At 48.0% G+C, this 15849-nt stretch overlaps 1 protein-coding gene across 1 annotated transcript in view; it reads right to left on the minus strand.

The window, feature by feature from the left end:
* Positions 1-284: 284 nt before the first annotated feature.
* Positions 285-15849, minus strand: part of CRELD1 (cysteine rich with EGF like domains 1) — a 63097-nt gene continuing 47532 nt past the window's right edge. Inside the window, exons 7-11 of the mRNA XM_063940947.1 lie at positions 15631-15726; positions 15448-15528; positions 14889-14984; positions 10095-10232; positions 285-3277 (exon numbers count right to left, since the gene is read on the minus strand). Of these exons, the coding sequence (XP_063797017.1) occupies positions 3057-3277; positions 10095-10232; positions 14889-14984; positions 15448-15528; positions 15631-15726 (632 nt within the window). The 3' untranslated portion in view covers positions 285-3056. The remainder of the gene's footprint in view (positions 3278-10094; positions 10233-14888; positions 14985-15447; positions 15529-15630; positions 15727-15849) is intronic.

The raw sequence follows: 15849 nt of genomic DNA on the forward strand, positions 1-15849 counted from the left end.
ACAGTTAGGAGCTGATTGGTTGGTACTTTATCTCTGTCCACTTTCTCTCTCTCCAAGACGTCGTACATAGACCCCTAACTTTGCTGTTGGGTAGTAAAGTAGTGAACTTAGATTGTGCGACATATAAAGGGTTTTGCATAACAGCGTCTTTATTTTTTATCTCCTTTTATATCTGCAGATAAACAGAAGTAATAAAAAAAAAAAAAAAAACGCACTAAGCAAAAGTAACGGAAAGTAGACTGACATACAGAAGATAACATCTAATAAAAAAAATAGGAATACAGTTCAAGTTTAAAAGGTTTGAACATGTTTATTATTCTGAGATGAATAAATAGAGACAAAACACAGCAGTTCTAAACAAACAGTGAGATAAAACAAAGACTTGAGCACAAGTTGCTCACTTCCCGTTACCGAGAGCACCTCTCTGGTACACCCAGGTTTGAGGAATACCAGAAAACATTAAAACTAATTTCCATTCTTCTTTTTGTGCAAAAGGGTGAATTTAAGATTTAAAACATGTTTTTTGTTGGTTTAATTTAGAAGCGATAAATTGGGGAACATTTCCAGCTTATAAAGTCTTATTTTATTGTTTTTTTTTCTTAGCTTATGCTCAACTTAATTTTGATATTTCTGAATAAGTGACGCTTTGCTCCAATTACTGCTGCTCACCGATCTTCCTGTGCCTTGTGATTGATACATAGGCTTCATTGAATATAGGTCTGACCTGCGCACCATATCAACTGTGTGTAAGCAGGAAGCTGCAGAACCAGAACACAGGAGCGACTGTGCAGCAATCGGATATTGTTTATGGCATTTGCAATATGAAAAACAGACAGTAATAACAAGAATCCATATTAAATTATGCACAACATGCTTTCATGTGACAAACTAAAAAGACACGTCTAAATGTGTAGTGCAAATCTGAGTGGCAGCTCCCAGGCTAGTACAGCGTCAGACACCCTGAGACTATCTGGGATCTACTGTATATACCTGAAGCAAACACCACTAAACCGTACATTCCCGGCTCTGGAGGACTAGCAATATCCTCCCCCAATAATAGACTAAGGGGGAGAGGTTTCAAGCCTTCTAAACAGGACAGGTGCAGAAGTTGCTACGGGCTCTTGACCTCTTTTACAGGCCTGGCCAACCTGTGGCTCTCCAGCTGTTGTGACATTACACATCCCAGCATGCACTGCCACAGTTTTAGCATTCCCTAATAGCAAAACTGTGGCAAGGCATGCTGGGACTTGCAGTTTCACAACAGCTGGAGAGCCACAGGTTGACCAGGCCTGCTTTAGATGGTCTGACATTTCTCCCCCTAAGAGCCAGAACCTCTTTAGGTTGGATTCAGGTGCACTAAATCCTAGCAACCAATTACATTTACATTCAGTGTCTAACCTGCACGAAACATAATAGCCGATTGGTTGCAAGTTTATAACCTGAACACCCTGTTAGAAAGTGCGGAATAGATATTACTCACCAGCACACTTCCAATTGTAACCCTTAATGTACAGCCACATTAGTAAGCAAACAAATACACTTTCTTTAAAGCGGCAATCCTCTCCCCCTCCTCAGAAAGTACTATTAATGACTGCTACTTCTGCAGGGTTTCCAGCAAGAATCATGCGACTAGCATGATAACCCCAGGCGCGTGATTTAGGGTTCTATTTACTAAGTCATAGAGAGAGATAACGTGGACGGAGATTAAGTATCAGCCAATTAGATCCCAACTGTCCTTTTTCAAACGCAGCCTGTAATATAGCAGTTAGGAGCCGATTGGTACTGGTACTTGATCACCGTCCACTTTCTATCTCTCCAAGACTTAGTATATAGACCCCTAGGTGAGCTGAGAGGCTTTGAATTAAACTTGATCTTCAGCCATACTGGTCTGTACTCTGGAGAGATTTTTTAAATGAACAAAATTATAATTTTACATAAAAAGAAAAGATTGCTGCTTTACGTATTAGGCACAAATCATATTTAAGGGAACAGCTTATGAATCTACATTTCTTTCCAAGTAGTTTGGAAAGACGGCTTATACCCACCGAGGATGCAGTAGTTGTAGTCCATCTTTTTGGAAATACATGTAAATAGTTGGAACTTCCATGCATTGCAACACAAGCGCTAGTCCTCAGATGGGGATATGAAAGTAGACGTTTCCCTACACTGACTGCAGATTAGGCTTGGCCTAAGTTAGGTAAGTGATCACACCACATAAGCTCCTCCTTGCCAAGAGACAGTGCAACACGTCACAATAAAACGAGCATTATACAGCAACAGTAGTCACCCTACAGCCCACCCTAGTATGAGGCGCAGGTGAAGCAGATAAAACGTTAAATGCAAGTCAGTTCGCCAACATGTGTCGTATATTCAAGTTGACATTCTTTCGGTTCATGACAAGACACCTACAGGGCACAAGCCATCCAAATCTCAGACTGTTCAATATTCTTCCTGTGCAAATCCATTTCAGTCTGTCCTTCTGCAGAACTGTCAAAAGCAAAGTCCATAAACCAGCCTAGTGCCCCAATAAATCATAGGAATACCCAACCAGTTGTGTACGGTGCTGTCCGGGGGTGCATTGCGCATACAGAACAGAGGCACGTGATGTCTTATCTCCGAATACAGAGCCGGGAAGATAAACATGTAGACTGCATGAAGAACTTGGTAGTCAGAAGCTTACATCCATGGTCTTTTCATCCACGGTAGGGAGATAGAGGAAAGCGACTTTCTATCCTTTGCCAAAATTGTTCCGTTATGTATTTTCCAGATAAAGAAAATCCAAGTAAACACAAGTAAATTGTTGTTCATAAAATAGGTACAACAAATATATTGTTGTTTAGTGGTCTCCAGTACGATGCTGCTGCCATTTGTGCTTGTGTCTTTTTAAAATAAATACAAGGGCGTTACCTGGGGTGGTTGCTTATTAGTGCCTAGTTTAAGGACGCTACTCACCATTCTCTGCTTCAAAGCAGGACATGAGCTCTTTGGTGCCTGCTTGAGTGGAGCTCCGCACACATTACCTTCCGTCACATATCCATGTCCAGGTCACTGAGAAGTTATCTACCTTTCAAGAAGCCATCTAGGACTCTGTCACTTTTCTCCGAGAACCAGTATCCGGCCATGGCAGCTACGGCGCCAATGAAGATGGCGGTGAAAACCATGTCTCCTTTAGCCGCTAGTGTGGCCAAAGCACAGATCACCACGCCGAAGAACATCTGCTGCAAAACCACTACCTCGTCGTCTGTGATGTCATCAAAGAGACCTTTATCTGCATCATCTATGACAGAAGAAAAAATAAGAATTTACTCACCGGTAATTCTATTTCTCGTAGTCCGTAGTGGATGCTGGGTACTCCGTAAGGACCATGGGGAATAGACGGGCTCCGCAGGAGACTGGGCACTCTTAAAAGAAAGATTAGGTACTATATCTGGTGTGCACTGGCTCCTCCCTCTATGCCCCTCCTCCAGACCTCAGTTAGGGAAACTGTGCCCGGAAGAGCTGACATTATTAGGAAAGGATTTGGAATCCAGGGTAAGACTCATACCAGCCACACCAATCACACCGTATAACTCGTGATTACTATACCCAGTTAACAGTATGAACAACAATTGAGCCTCATTCAACATATGGCTCATAACAATAACCCTATAGTTAAGCAATAACTATATACATGTATTGCAGAAAGTCCGCACTTGGGACGGGCTCCCAGCATCCACTACGGACTACGAGAAATAGAATTACCGGTGAGTCAATTCTTATTTTCTCTGACGTCCTAGTGGATGCTGGGTACTCCGTAAGGACCATGGGGATTATACCAAAGCTCCCAAACGGGCGGGAGAGTGCGGATGACTCTGCAGCACCGAATGAGCAAAGGCAAGGTCCTCCTCAGCCAGGGTATCAAACTTGTAGAATTTTGCAAAAGTGTTTGATCCCGACCAAGTAGCAGCTCGGCAAAGTTGTAAAGCCGAGACCCCTCGGGCAGCCGCCCAAGAAGAGCCCACCTTCCTCGTGGAATGGGCTTTTACTGATTTAGGATGCGGCAGTCCAGCCGCAGAATGTGCAAGTTGAATCGTGCTACAGATCCAGCGAGCAATAGTCTGCTTTGAAGCAGGAGCACCCAGCTTGTTGGGTGCATGCAGGATAAACAGCGAGTCAGTTTTTCTGACTTTTCTGCCGTCCTGGAAACATAGATTTTCAGGGCCCGGACTACGTCCAGCAAAGTGGAATCCTCCAAGTCCCGAGTAGCCGCAGGCACCACAATAGGTTGGTTCAAATGAAACGCTGATACCACTTTTGGGAGAAATTGGGGACGAGTCCTCAATTCTGCCCTGTCCATATGGAAAATCAGATATGGGCTTTTACAGGACAAAGCCGCCAATTCTGACACACGCCTAGCTGAGGCCAACAGCATGACTACCTTCCACGTGAGATACTTCAACTCCACGGTCTGAAGTGGCTCAAACCAATGTGATTTTAGGAAATCCAACACAACGTTGAGATCCCAAGGTGCCACTGGAGGCACAAAAGGGGGCTGAATATGCAGCACTCCCTGAACAAACGTCTGAACTTCAGGCAGTGAAGCCAGTTCTTTTTGAAAGAAAATAGACAGGGCCGAAATCTGGACTTTAATGGATCCCAATTTTAGGCCCATAGTCACTCCTGACTGTAGGAAGTGCAGAAATCGACCCAGCTGAAATTCCTCTGTTGGGGCCTTCCTGGCCTCACACCAAGCAACATATTTTCGCCATATGTGGTGATAATGTTTTGCTGTCACATCCTTCCTAGCTTTTATCAGCGTAGGAATGACTTCATCTGGAATGCCCTTTTCCATTAGGATCCGGCGTTCAACCGCCATGCCGTCAAACGCAGCCGCGGCAAGTCTTGGAACAGACAGGGCCCCTGCTGTGGCAGGTCCTGTCGGAGCGGCAGAGGCCAAGGGTCCTCTGAGATCATTTCTTGTAGTTCCGGGTACCAAGTTCTTCTTGGCCAATCCGGAACGATGAGTATAGTTCTTACTCCTCTCTTTCTTATTATCCTCAGTACCTTTGGTATGAGAGGAAGAGGAGGGAACACATAAACCGACTGGTACACCCACGGTGTCACTAGAGCGTCCACAGCTATCGCCTGAGGGTCCCTTGACCTGGCGCAATATCTTTTTAGCTTTTTGTTGAGGCGGGACGCCATCATGTCCACCTGTGGCCTTTCCCAACTATTTACAATCAGCTTGAAGACTTCTGGATGAAGTCCCCACTCTCCCGGGTGGAGGTCGTGCCTGCTGAGGAAGTCTGCTTCCCAGTTGTCCACTCCCGGAATGAACAACGCTGACAGTGCTAGCACGTGATTCTCCGCCTATCGAAGAATCCTTGTGGCTTCTGCCATCGCCATCCTGCTTCTTGTGCCGCCCTGTCGGTTTACATGGGCGACCGCCGTGATGTTGTCTGACTGAATCAGTTCCAGAATATTTATGTATAGGGAAGTCTCCTGACTCGACCACTGTCCTTGGAAGTTTCTTCCCTGAGTGACTGCCCCCCAACCTCGGAAGCTTGCATCCGTGGTCACCAGGACCCAGTCCTGAATGCCGAATCTGCGGCCCTCGAGAAGATGAGCACTCTGCAGCCACCACAGCAGAGACACCCTGGCCCTCGGGGACAGGGTGATCAACCGATGCATCTGAAGATGCGATCTGGACCACTTGTCTAACAGATCCAACTGAAAGATCCTTGCATGGAACCTGCCGAAGGGAATTGCTTCGTAAGAAGCTACCATCTTTCCCAGGACTCGCGTGCAGTGATGCACAGACACCTGTTTTGGTTTCAGGAGGTCCCTGACCAGAGATGACAATTCCTGGGACTTCTCCTCCGGGAGAAACACCTTCTTCTGTTCTGTGTCCAGAATCATGCCCAAGAACAGCAGACACGTCGTAGGAATCAGCTGCGACTTTGGGATATTCAGAATCCAGCCGTGCTGTTGTAGTACTTCCCGAGATAGTGCTACTCCGACTAACAACTGCTCCTTGGACCTTGCCTTTATAAGGAGATCGTCCAAGTACGGGATAATTATAACTCCCTTCTTTCGAAGGAGTATCATCATTTCGGCCATTACCTTGGTAAATACCCTTGGTGCCGTGGACAGACCAAACGGCAACGTCTGGAATTGGTAATGACAGTCCTGTACCACAAACCTGAGGTACTCCTGGTGAGGTGGGTAAATGGGGACATGTAGGTAAGCATCCTTGATGTCCAGTGACACCATAAAATCCCCCTCTTCCAGGCTTGCAATAACCGCCCTGAGCGATTCCATTTTGAACTTGAACTTCCTTATATAAGTGTTCAAGGATTTCAAATTTAGAATGGGTCTCACCGAACCGTCTGGTTTCGGTACCACAAACATTGTGGAATAGTAACCCCGTCCCTGTTGAAGGAGGGGAACTTTGATTATCACCTGCTGAAGGTACAGCTTGTGAATTGCTGCCAGTACTACCTCCCTTTCCTTGGGAGCAGCTGGCAAGGCTGATTTGAGGTAACGGCGAGGGGGAGACGCCTCGAACTCCAGCTTGTATCCCTGAGATACCACTTGTAGAACCCAGAGATCCACCTGTGAGCGAACCCACTGGTCGCTGAAGTTCCGGAGACGCGCGCCCACCGCACCTGGCTCCACCTGTGGAGCCCCAGCGTCATGCGGTGGACTTAGTGGAAGCAGGGGAGGATTTTTGTTCCTGGGAACTGGCTGTCTGGTGCAGCTTTTTCCCTCTACCCCTGCCTCTGGGCAGAAAGGACGCGCCTCTGACCCGCTTGCATTTCTGAGGCCGAAAGGACTGTACTTGGTAATACGGTGCTTTCTTAGGCTGTGAGGGAACCTGAGGTAAAAAAGTCGACTTCCCAGCTGTTGCTGTGGATACGAGGTCCGAGAGACCGTCCCCAAACAATTCCTCACCCTTATAAGGCAAAACCTCCATGTGCCTTTTAGAATCAGCATCACCTGTCCACTGCCGAGTCCATAATACTCTCATGGCAGAAATGGACATTGCATTAATTCTAGATGCCAGCCGGCAAATGTCCCTCTGTGCATCCCTCATATATAAGACGACGTCTTTAATATGCTCTATGGTTAGCAAAATAGTATCCCTGTCAAGGGAATCAATGTTATCTGACAGGGTATCAGACCAAGCAGCTGCAGCACTACACATCCATGCTGAAGCAATTGCAGGTCTCAGTATAGTACCTGAGTGTGTATACACAGACTTCAGGATAGCCTCCTGCTTTCTATCTGCAGGCTCCTTTAAGGCGGCCGTATCCTGAGACGGCAGTGCCACCTTTTTTGATAAGCGTGTGAGCGCCTTGTCCACCCTAGGGGATGTTTCCCAACGTAACCTGTCCGTTGGCGGGAAAGGGTACGCCATTAGTAACCTCTTAGAAATCACTAATTTCTTATCTGGGGAACACCACGCTTCTTCACACAATTCATTTAACTCATCAGATGGGGGAAAAGTCACTGGCTGCTTTTTCTCCCCAAACATAATACCCTTTTTAGTGGTAACCGGGTTAATGTCAGAAATGTGCAACACATTTTTCATTGCCGTAATCATGCATCGGATGGCCCTTGTGGACTGTACATTTGTCTCATCCTCGTCTACACTGGAGTCAGACTCCGTGTCGACATCTGTGTCTGCCATCTGAGGTAGCGGGCGTTTTTGAGCCCCTGATGGCCTCTGAGACGCCTGGGCAGGCGCGGGCTGAGATGCCGGCTGTCCCAAAGCTGTTACGTCATCGAACCTTTTATGCAAGGAGTTGACACTGTCGGTTAATACCTTCCACATATCCATCCACTCTGGTGTTGGCCCCGCAGGGGGCGACATCACACTTATCGGCTCTTGCTCCGCCTCCACGTAAGCGTCCTCATCAAACATGTCGACACAGCCGTACCGACACACCGCACACACACAGGGAATGCTCTGACTGAGGACAGGACCCCACAAAGTCCTTTGGGGAGACAGAGAGAGAGTATGCCAGCACACACGAGAGCGCTATATAACAGAGGGATTTACACTAACACAAAGTGAATTTTCCCCCAATAGCTGCTTATATCACCTTTTGCGCCTAAATTTATGTGCCCCCCTCTCTTTTTTACCCTTCTTGTAGTGTATACTGCAGGGGAGAGCCTGGGGAGCGTCCTTCCAGCGGAGCTGTGAAGAGAAAATGGCGCCGGTGTGCTGAGGGAGATAGCCCCGCCCCCTCCGCGGCGGGCTTCTCCCGGTTTTTTAATAATGTTAATGGCGGGGGATTAGGCACATATACAGTTTATAACTGTATTATGTGCACATTTGCCAAAAGGTATACTTATTGCAGCCCAGGGCGCCCCCCCCCCCCAGCGCCCTGCACCCACCAGTGACCGGAGCGTGTGATGTGGGAGCAATGGCGCACAGCTGCAGTGCTGTGCGCTACCTTATTGAAGACCGGAGTCTTCAGCCGCCGATTTTCTCCTGGTTCTTCCGTCTTCTGGCTCTGCAAGGGGGACGACGGCGCGGCTCCGGGAACGGACGATCGAGGTCGGGCCCTGTGTTCGATCCCTCTGGAGCTAATGGTGTCCAGTAGCCATAGAAGCACAAGCTAGCTGCAAGCAGGTAGGTTTGCTTCTCTCCCCTCAGTCCCTCGTAGCAGTGAGTCTGTAGCCAGCAGATCTCACTGAAAATAAAAAACCTAACAAATACTTTCTTTTCTAGTAAGCTCAGGAGAGCCCACTAGGTGCATCCAGCTCTGGCCGGGCACAGATTCTAACTGAGGTCTGGAGGAGGGGCATAGAGGGAGGAGCCAGTGCACACCAGATATAGTACCTAATCTTTCTTTTAAGAGTGCCCAGTCTCCTGCGGAACCCGTCTATTCCCCATGGTCCTTACGGAGTACCCAGCATCCACTAGGACGTCAGAGAAATATCAGAAATTCTTAAACAGAAATCCTAACTTGTGGGCCAGACTATGCTGTATGTACGGGTGTGATACATATGACTGGCGGTCAGGATGCCGGCAGTCACATGACTGACACCGGCATCTTGACCTTCAGAATGCAGGCAGGGAACGTGGTAATTATTTTACCCTTCCCCTGTCCCCTACCTTAACCTGCCTGGGGTGGTGGCTAGGGCAAAGACACCGGGGGTGTCCGCTGCGGCTAACCCTCTCCTTCCAACGCCTAACCCTAACAGGCACCCCAATACTTACCTTAGGGATGCTGGCGGGCAGCACTCCAGCGCCGGGATTCCAGCATTGGTCACCTGACCGGTGGCATCCCGACTGCCAGGATGTTAACCGCGTTCCGTATGAATACATGCTGATGTGTGGTCACTTCCAGGTACGAATTGGCTGCTGGCATCTGTGCTAATATAAAGGTTTCAGTGCTGCCAGTTTATTGGCTGACTTATGAGTACTAATCCTGCGGTGTGTATTGCTGGAAATGGATCTTGCTGCTTTCCGTTGTTAGGGGTGCTTGCCAGACCTCCTAAAACGATTGTCTACCTTTAATAAAAAAATCCTATTTGAGAATATGAAAAGCTGGCATTTCCCTTCAGGTCTAACATTATCTGAAACTTAAAGCTGCACTACTACGAATGGGAAAGATTTTGTCAACAAACCCCAGAGATGGCCAAATGAGGGTTGGGGCTGGAGGGCCAATCACAAGGGACTGCTGCTTACGATTGGGCCTCTTATTTCCTTCCCCCAGAAACCCCACTCCTGGCACCATTTCTCAGTCAGCATTGATTTGCAGATGTAGTGTAGCCTTAAGACAAAGTATTCAATCCCTTTAGGACAACCACGTTAGATAACCATGGGGGGGAATGCAGGAAGCACATACTGTAGCAGCTATTCATGATTGGTGCTATGGACAACTTCATCACTCTTTTCCCCCCATGTCTTCTACTAAGCCATCATCACACACAGGAAAAGGAATGAAAGGAGAGAAGTCCGTAATCTGTGCAGACAGGCATTTCAGTGAAATACGTCCTTCTATACTCAGTACTGCCTTAAAACCTATGGGAATAAAGTGTAGTGGGGAGAGGATGATGAGCAATGAACGGGGTACAGAGAGAAGACTAGGTGCCACTACCTTGGTTGTCTGCTCTGCACATTCCGTCAACCTTGGAGTAACCCTTCTCACACACACAGGTGTAACCCCCCTCCGTGTTTACACACTCCTCCCTGGATCCTTTGCACCTGGGCAACTCATTGTCGCACTCATCCACATCTGTAACATAGAAAGGGAGAAATAGCACAATCATTTCCAGCAACAACTGAAATTTAAATAAGGATTAGTACGCTTCGTAATAAATTGTTTAACGATAAAATCTATTGTAGTCAGATGTTTAATGCTCAAGCAAGCATGACTCCTTACCAAACTGATCTGGGATCTTACAGTCTACGGTCATAAAAAGGTGGGGGGTTTCAAGCCCCCTAAGGGGTATATTCAAAACCTGTCAGATCCTTTCCGACGGAAAGGATCAGACAGGTCAAATATTCAGTGTCGCAGCCAAACCACACAGGTTTGGCCCGTTCCCGACATTGCCAATCCGACTTCTTCTTAAAGTCGGATTGACATTGTTGGGAACGGGGCTAAAACCTGTCAAGTTTTGCCGCGCTTCAGACAATACATGCGGCTCAAGCTGTCGAACTGCGTGTATTAAGACTTGTATTCCTAAGGAACAGGTCGGAACCCCTTCCGACCTAAATCTGTCGGAAGCTGCCGTCTTTCCGACGAGAAGGCAGCTTTCAACACTTATTGAATACACCCCTTAAGAGTAAAGAACCAAACCACTGCAAGGTAGCATTTATCAAGTGCATTCTATAAAAGGTGTTCACTACGGCTGGCCGGCGGTCGGGCTCCCGGCGACCAGCATCCCGGCGCCGGGAGCCCGACCGCCGGCTTACCGACAGCGTGGCGAGCGCAAATGAGCCCCTTGCGGGCTCGCTACGCGCGCCACACTATTTTATTCTCCCTCTATGGGGGTCGTGGACCCCCACGAGGGAAAATAAGTGTCGGTATGCCGGCTGTCGGGCTCCCGGCGCCGGTATACTGAGCGCCGGGAGCCCGACCGCCGGCATACAGAAGACCACCCCTATAAAAGGGTAGGTAGACACCGATTGATTGGTTGCTATTGGCAACATCTCCACTCTTTAGAAGGGTTAATACTATCGTGGCCAATCCCGGGATCGGGATCGGCGGGATCCCGGGATTTAGGCCCAAAAATGGCCGGGATTCAATCCCGGGATTGGAAGCTACAATCCCGGGGATTGAGGGATCAGCGTTGAGCATCCACAGGACGCTCAGACGCTGCCCGACTTCCTCCTTCCAGGTCCCCAGTGCAGCATGAGAGGTCACGCTGCGCCGTCAGCAGTGATCAAAGGATGATCTCCTCCTGCCCGCCCTCGGTATATGGTAAGGTATATGTGCGGGGCGGGCGGGGCAGGGTGGGGCGAGGCGGCGGCCACCTATCTAAAAGCCAATCCCAGGATTGGCCATTTTTCAATCCCGATAACCGGGATTGAAAAAATGGCCCGGGATTGGCTTCCCTAGTTAATACATCTCCCCCATAGTTCTATCTCTTCAGCAAAATGCATTCATTAAGGCTCTCTAGCGCCACCTTGTGACAGGTTATGGGGCTGAACAGTTAAGGACTTTAATTGCATTGCAGTACCGCCTGCGAGTTCTACTGTGACCTCCGTATTAAGTTCTGTTGAATGTTTAGTCTATGACTAGAGACAGGGTGATGATCAAACTGCGCTAAAATATTGGAGCGTATTCAGAACACGGCAAATGTTGCATTCGACATCAATTGTGTAGACTGCAAGAGATTATTGGTTTTATTGCTGTAAACTACACTGGTTGTCACTGCAGACGGTCTGTTTGGTTCTAAAAGAACAGCAAGCTGCAAAATGCATAACTAATAATTATGTAGGACTTAGCATACCCTGACCAAATGTTAGTAAAGTGGTCTTCTCATCGCAATACACTGACTGCAGTGTCTGTAATGTCATTTTCAAACTAAAACTTAAAAAATGGTTCATTCCAAGCTGCTTACAGGAGTATTACGCCCACATTTAATTCTGTATAATAATCCACGCCAGCTCACTAGGAAAGGGCACGATACTGATTTGCACAGATACAGGGAAGTGGCTGAGCACCGCACAAATGAACTGCAAATGTAGCACGGGGTTTCTGCAGGAAATAGACGCCTCCTGCCAGCATCCAAAGACCAGTGATCGCGCTGAGCCCCAAAAAAAGTGGGTCCCAAGGACCCCTCACTTTTAAAAATTGGGGTCTGAACGGTCCTTTTCTGGGTCCCATCGGATTAAAGGTTCTTATTAATCTTAATCTTATTTGGACACTACAAAAAAGTGTTGCAAGGTGGGGGGATGGGGTGACAGTGCTGCTGGGCTGTGTAGCATGCAGGACACCCTGCACCAGAGCTGTAACTAGACATTTTGGTGCCCTTTGGCAGAAAGTGAATTGCTGCTCCACCTCCAAGACCCTAGACCAGTGGTTCTCAAACTCGGTCCTCAGGACCCCACACAGTGCATGTTTTGCAGGTAACCCAGCAAGTGCACAGGTGTATTAATTACTCACTGACACATTTTAAAAGGTCCACAGGTGGAGCTAATTATGTCACTTGTGATTCTGTGAGACCTGCAAAACATGCACCGTGTGGGGTCCTGAGGACCGAGTTTGAGAACCTGTGCCCTAGACTATAGGCAGTGCGTGCCGCAAAAATATAGGGGTGTTTCTTCATGGGGAAGGGGCGTGACCACATAACAGTGCCAATTCACATTACACCACACAGTAGTGCCGCTTATACACATTGCACCAGGTAGAACCTCCTATACACACTGCGCCAGGTAAAGCACGTTATACACATTGCGCCAGATAGAGCGCATTATACACAATGCGACAGGTAGAGCACGTTATACACAATGCGCCAGGTAGAGCACGTTATACACAATGCGCCAGGTAGAGCACGATATACACATTGCGCCAGGTAGAGCACGTTATACACATTGCGCCAGGTAGAGGATCACTTGCACATTGCAGCCACCACCTCAGACCCCCACTACTTGATGTGCAGGCTAGAGATGGTGTAATATGGCCAGGGAGAGAGAGAGGGGGCAGGATCCAACCTGCTGTTGCTAGTGGCTGCTATTACATGTCTCCCTGCAGTGCAAACTGCAGCTCAGCCTCTTGGGCTCCATGAGCTGAACGTTCAGAGCAGCCCTCACCCCTGGCTTGTGCCTAGCCCTGTCCTATGCTGGGAGCTGGCTGCACATAGTAATAACTGTATGGACACTGCAGCCCTCCCCCACCACCTCCGAGCTCCGTTCACAGCACAGCCTAATAAATCAAGTAGAGGCTGCCGCTGATCTCCATAAATCACGGGTGGTAAGAGAGTGTGTACAGTGAGAGCTTTGTGATGGATTACATAGAGAGAATCAAGGACGGACTTTGCTAGGGGATGCGAACACTAGCAATGACGTGCGGTAGTGTAGCGGCCCTTTCACTCCTTCACTGCCTGATCCTCCTGTGCGGTGTGCGCCTGGAACATACTCGCCAACCACATCCCCGCTGCTGCTGCGCTTAGTGAAGCATGCGGGACATCAGAGGTGCGTGCCCCCCCCCCCCCCACATCCCCATGTGGTTTATATCTAAAACAGCGCGTCAGCCGATCAGAACTGCAGCAGCGCGTTATAAATACACACACAGTCACTGTTGTGGCCAGAGCGCCCGGGAAGCGTCATATACACTTTCTGAATAGGTGTGTCCCTGGGGACAAGGGAGACATCAATCATTACACCTCCAGCCAATCCCAGTGGAGCGTGTCCCCGGGGACCCACCCATTCAGGGCCTTAATATTGGGTAAAATACGCGCTATGCCGCGTTTTTGCGATCACTGAAAGACGCAGGATCATCACGAAGGTCGTTGCCCTCGGTCAGTGTGTGTGTAAACTGAAGGTTACCCAGACTGAGCATTGGAACCAGTCAGCCAGGTCCAGGAAGTGTGCGTCCGATGGCGCAGACTCTGGGCTCGACAGGCCTACAAAACAGGGAGCGACATGCCCGTTTTTTTAGAACGGTCCCACTTGCTGCCCCCCAAAATGCTGCAGTGGTAATGGGGTTTGCGAGTGATAGGACCTGTTCTACGCATGCACAGAAACATCAGATTAGTATGTAAACCACTAGATTTATGTATTAATCAGTATTAGGCCCATAGACAACATATGAATACCTATGCGAGTAGACTAGTTCAGACACACAAAGATCCTCTTATAGGGGGAAATAATTTTGCACAAGACACACAGATTATGTAGAAAACTTTCTGACGGTTACTTTACTCTAGATCCACTTTCCACACTTCCGTCTGTATCCTTGGGGCCAGCTTCTGGATTAATCCCCCTTCCCCTCTCCTTTTCCCCCCTCAGCAGCAGCGTTATTTCTTGCCTATGAGTCATATGTTCCTCAATCAGGTGCAATGTGTGTCCATCATAACGGCAAATCAAGTGGCTCCTACATTGTCAAATTTACATCGCTCCCATAGAAGCGCACACAGGAATCATATGCGCTGCCACAAGTCACGCCACATCATGCCCACTAACTGAATCAAAGCCAACGTACGTCACAGCGTCCTAGTCTCCTTTTACAGTTATTGTGACTAGTGTTGGCAATTGCTCTTCTTGTTCATTTCGTCAACACCCATTAGTCTGGTACATTTGTAAAACTAAATAAAAAGTGGTCTAAAAGAAAAGGGGTATTCATAGCAATTCTAGGTATGTACCATGAGACGACAAATAACTAACTATGGTACATTCTTGGTTCCTAGCTTTGTACCTGGTCACCTGTCGGACAAGAGAGACTCACCCAGACATTTGGCGCCATCCCGATAATAGCCAGCGTTGCACTTCTTACAGCGGACTGACCCTGCTCCCATGCAGCCAATGCAGGATTTGTCGCAATCTGGATAACAGAGGCAACATGGATTCACAAGATGATGAATGACACAACCCATAGAAGAATAAAAAGGTCAGGCTGGTAAAGGAAAATGGCTATGCTGCACGGAGAACCTCCCTCAGACAGACCACCTAGAGATTTTATTTTTCCCGGTTACATGTGTGTCATTAATCCCTGTAACTAGAAGGCAGATTTTCTTACATGAAAGCCTAAACCGTAACCAGATTAATGCTATGTAATTACTAATCATCGATTCCCACTGTGGGCACTGCCCTTACCAATAATGAAAGGGGAGGGGGGAGGGGACCTACCAGTTTGATTCAGTCTGTGTGAAGGGGCGGAGCCAACTGTAAGGGGCAGGGCAAGGCAAGACATGTGTTCTACGGAGGAGCTAAAAGATCCTATCCTCCTCTTACACCCAAACTATGAACACACATTTAACATGTGAATGTGGACCGTGGCTACAAACCTCTGCATTCATAGGATCCTTCTGTGTTCAGACAGTACTGGTTGGACTTGCAGCGATCCAGTGTGCCACATTCATCCACATCTGTTGTTGAAGAACAAAATCATTCTTTTCTAAATTTGTTTTTCCTTAGCATGTAAGCAAGGGTTCCAATGTCACACTCCCGTCCCCACGCTTGTTACTTACCGATGCACTTCATGTCATGTAGTATCCAGCCCCTCTTGCACTGAACACACTGGTCTTCCTCGGGTCCCAGGCACTTGCTGCAGGCTTTGTGACACTCTGCGCATTAGAATCCACAAAATGATCAGTCTTACACATCAGTCTGACACAAATACAATCTCAGCTACAACACAACAGCAGTTACCGCCAGTGCCAATAAGGATCTAGGTCTGCAACGGTCCC

This window comes from Pseudophryne corroboree, chromosome 9, assembly GCF_028390025.1.
Source record: "Pseudophryne corroboree isolate aPseCor3 chromosome 9, aPseCor3.hap2, whole genome shotgun sequence".
NCBI lineage: Eukaryota > Metazoa > Chordata > Amphibia > Anura > Myobatrachidae > Pseudophryne > Pseudophryne corroboree.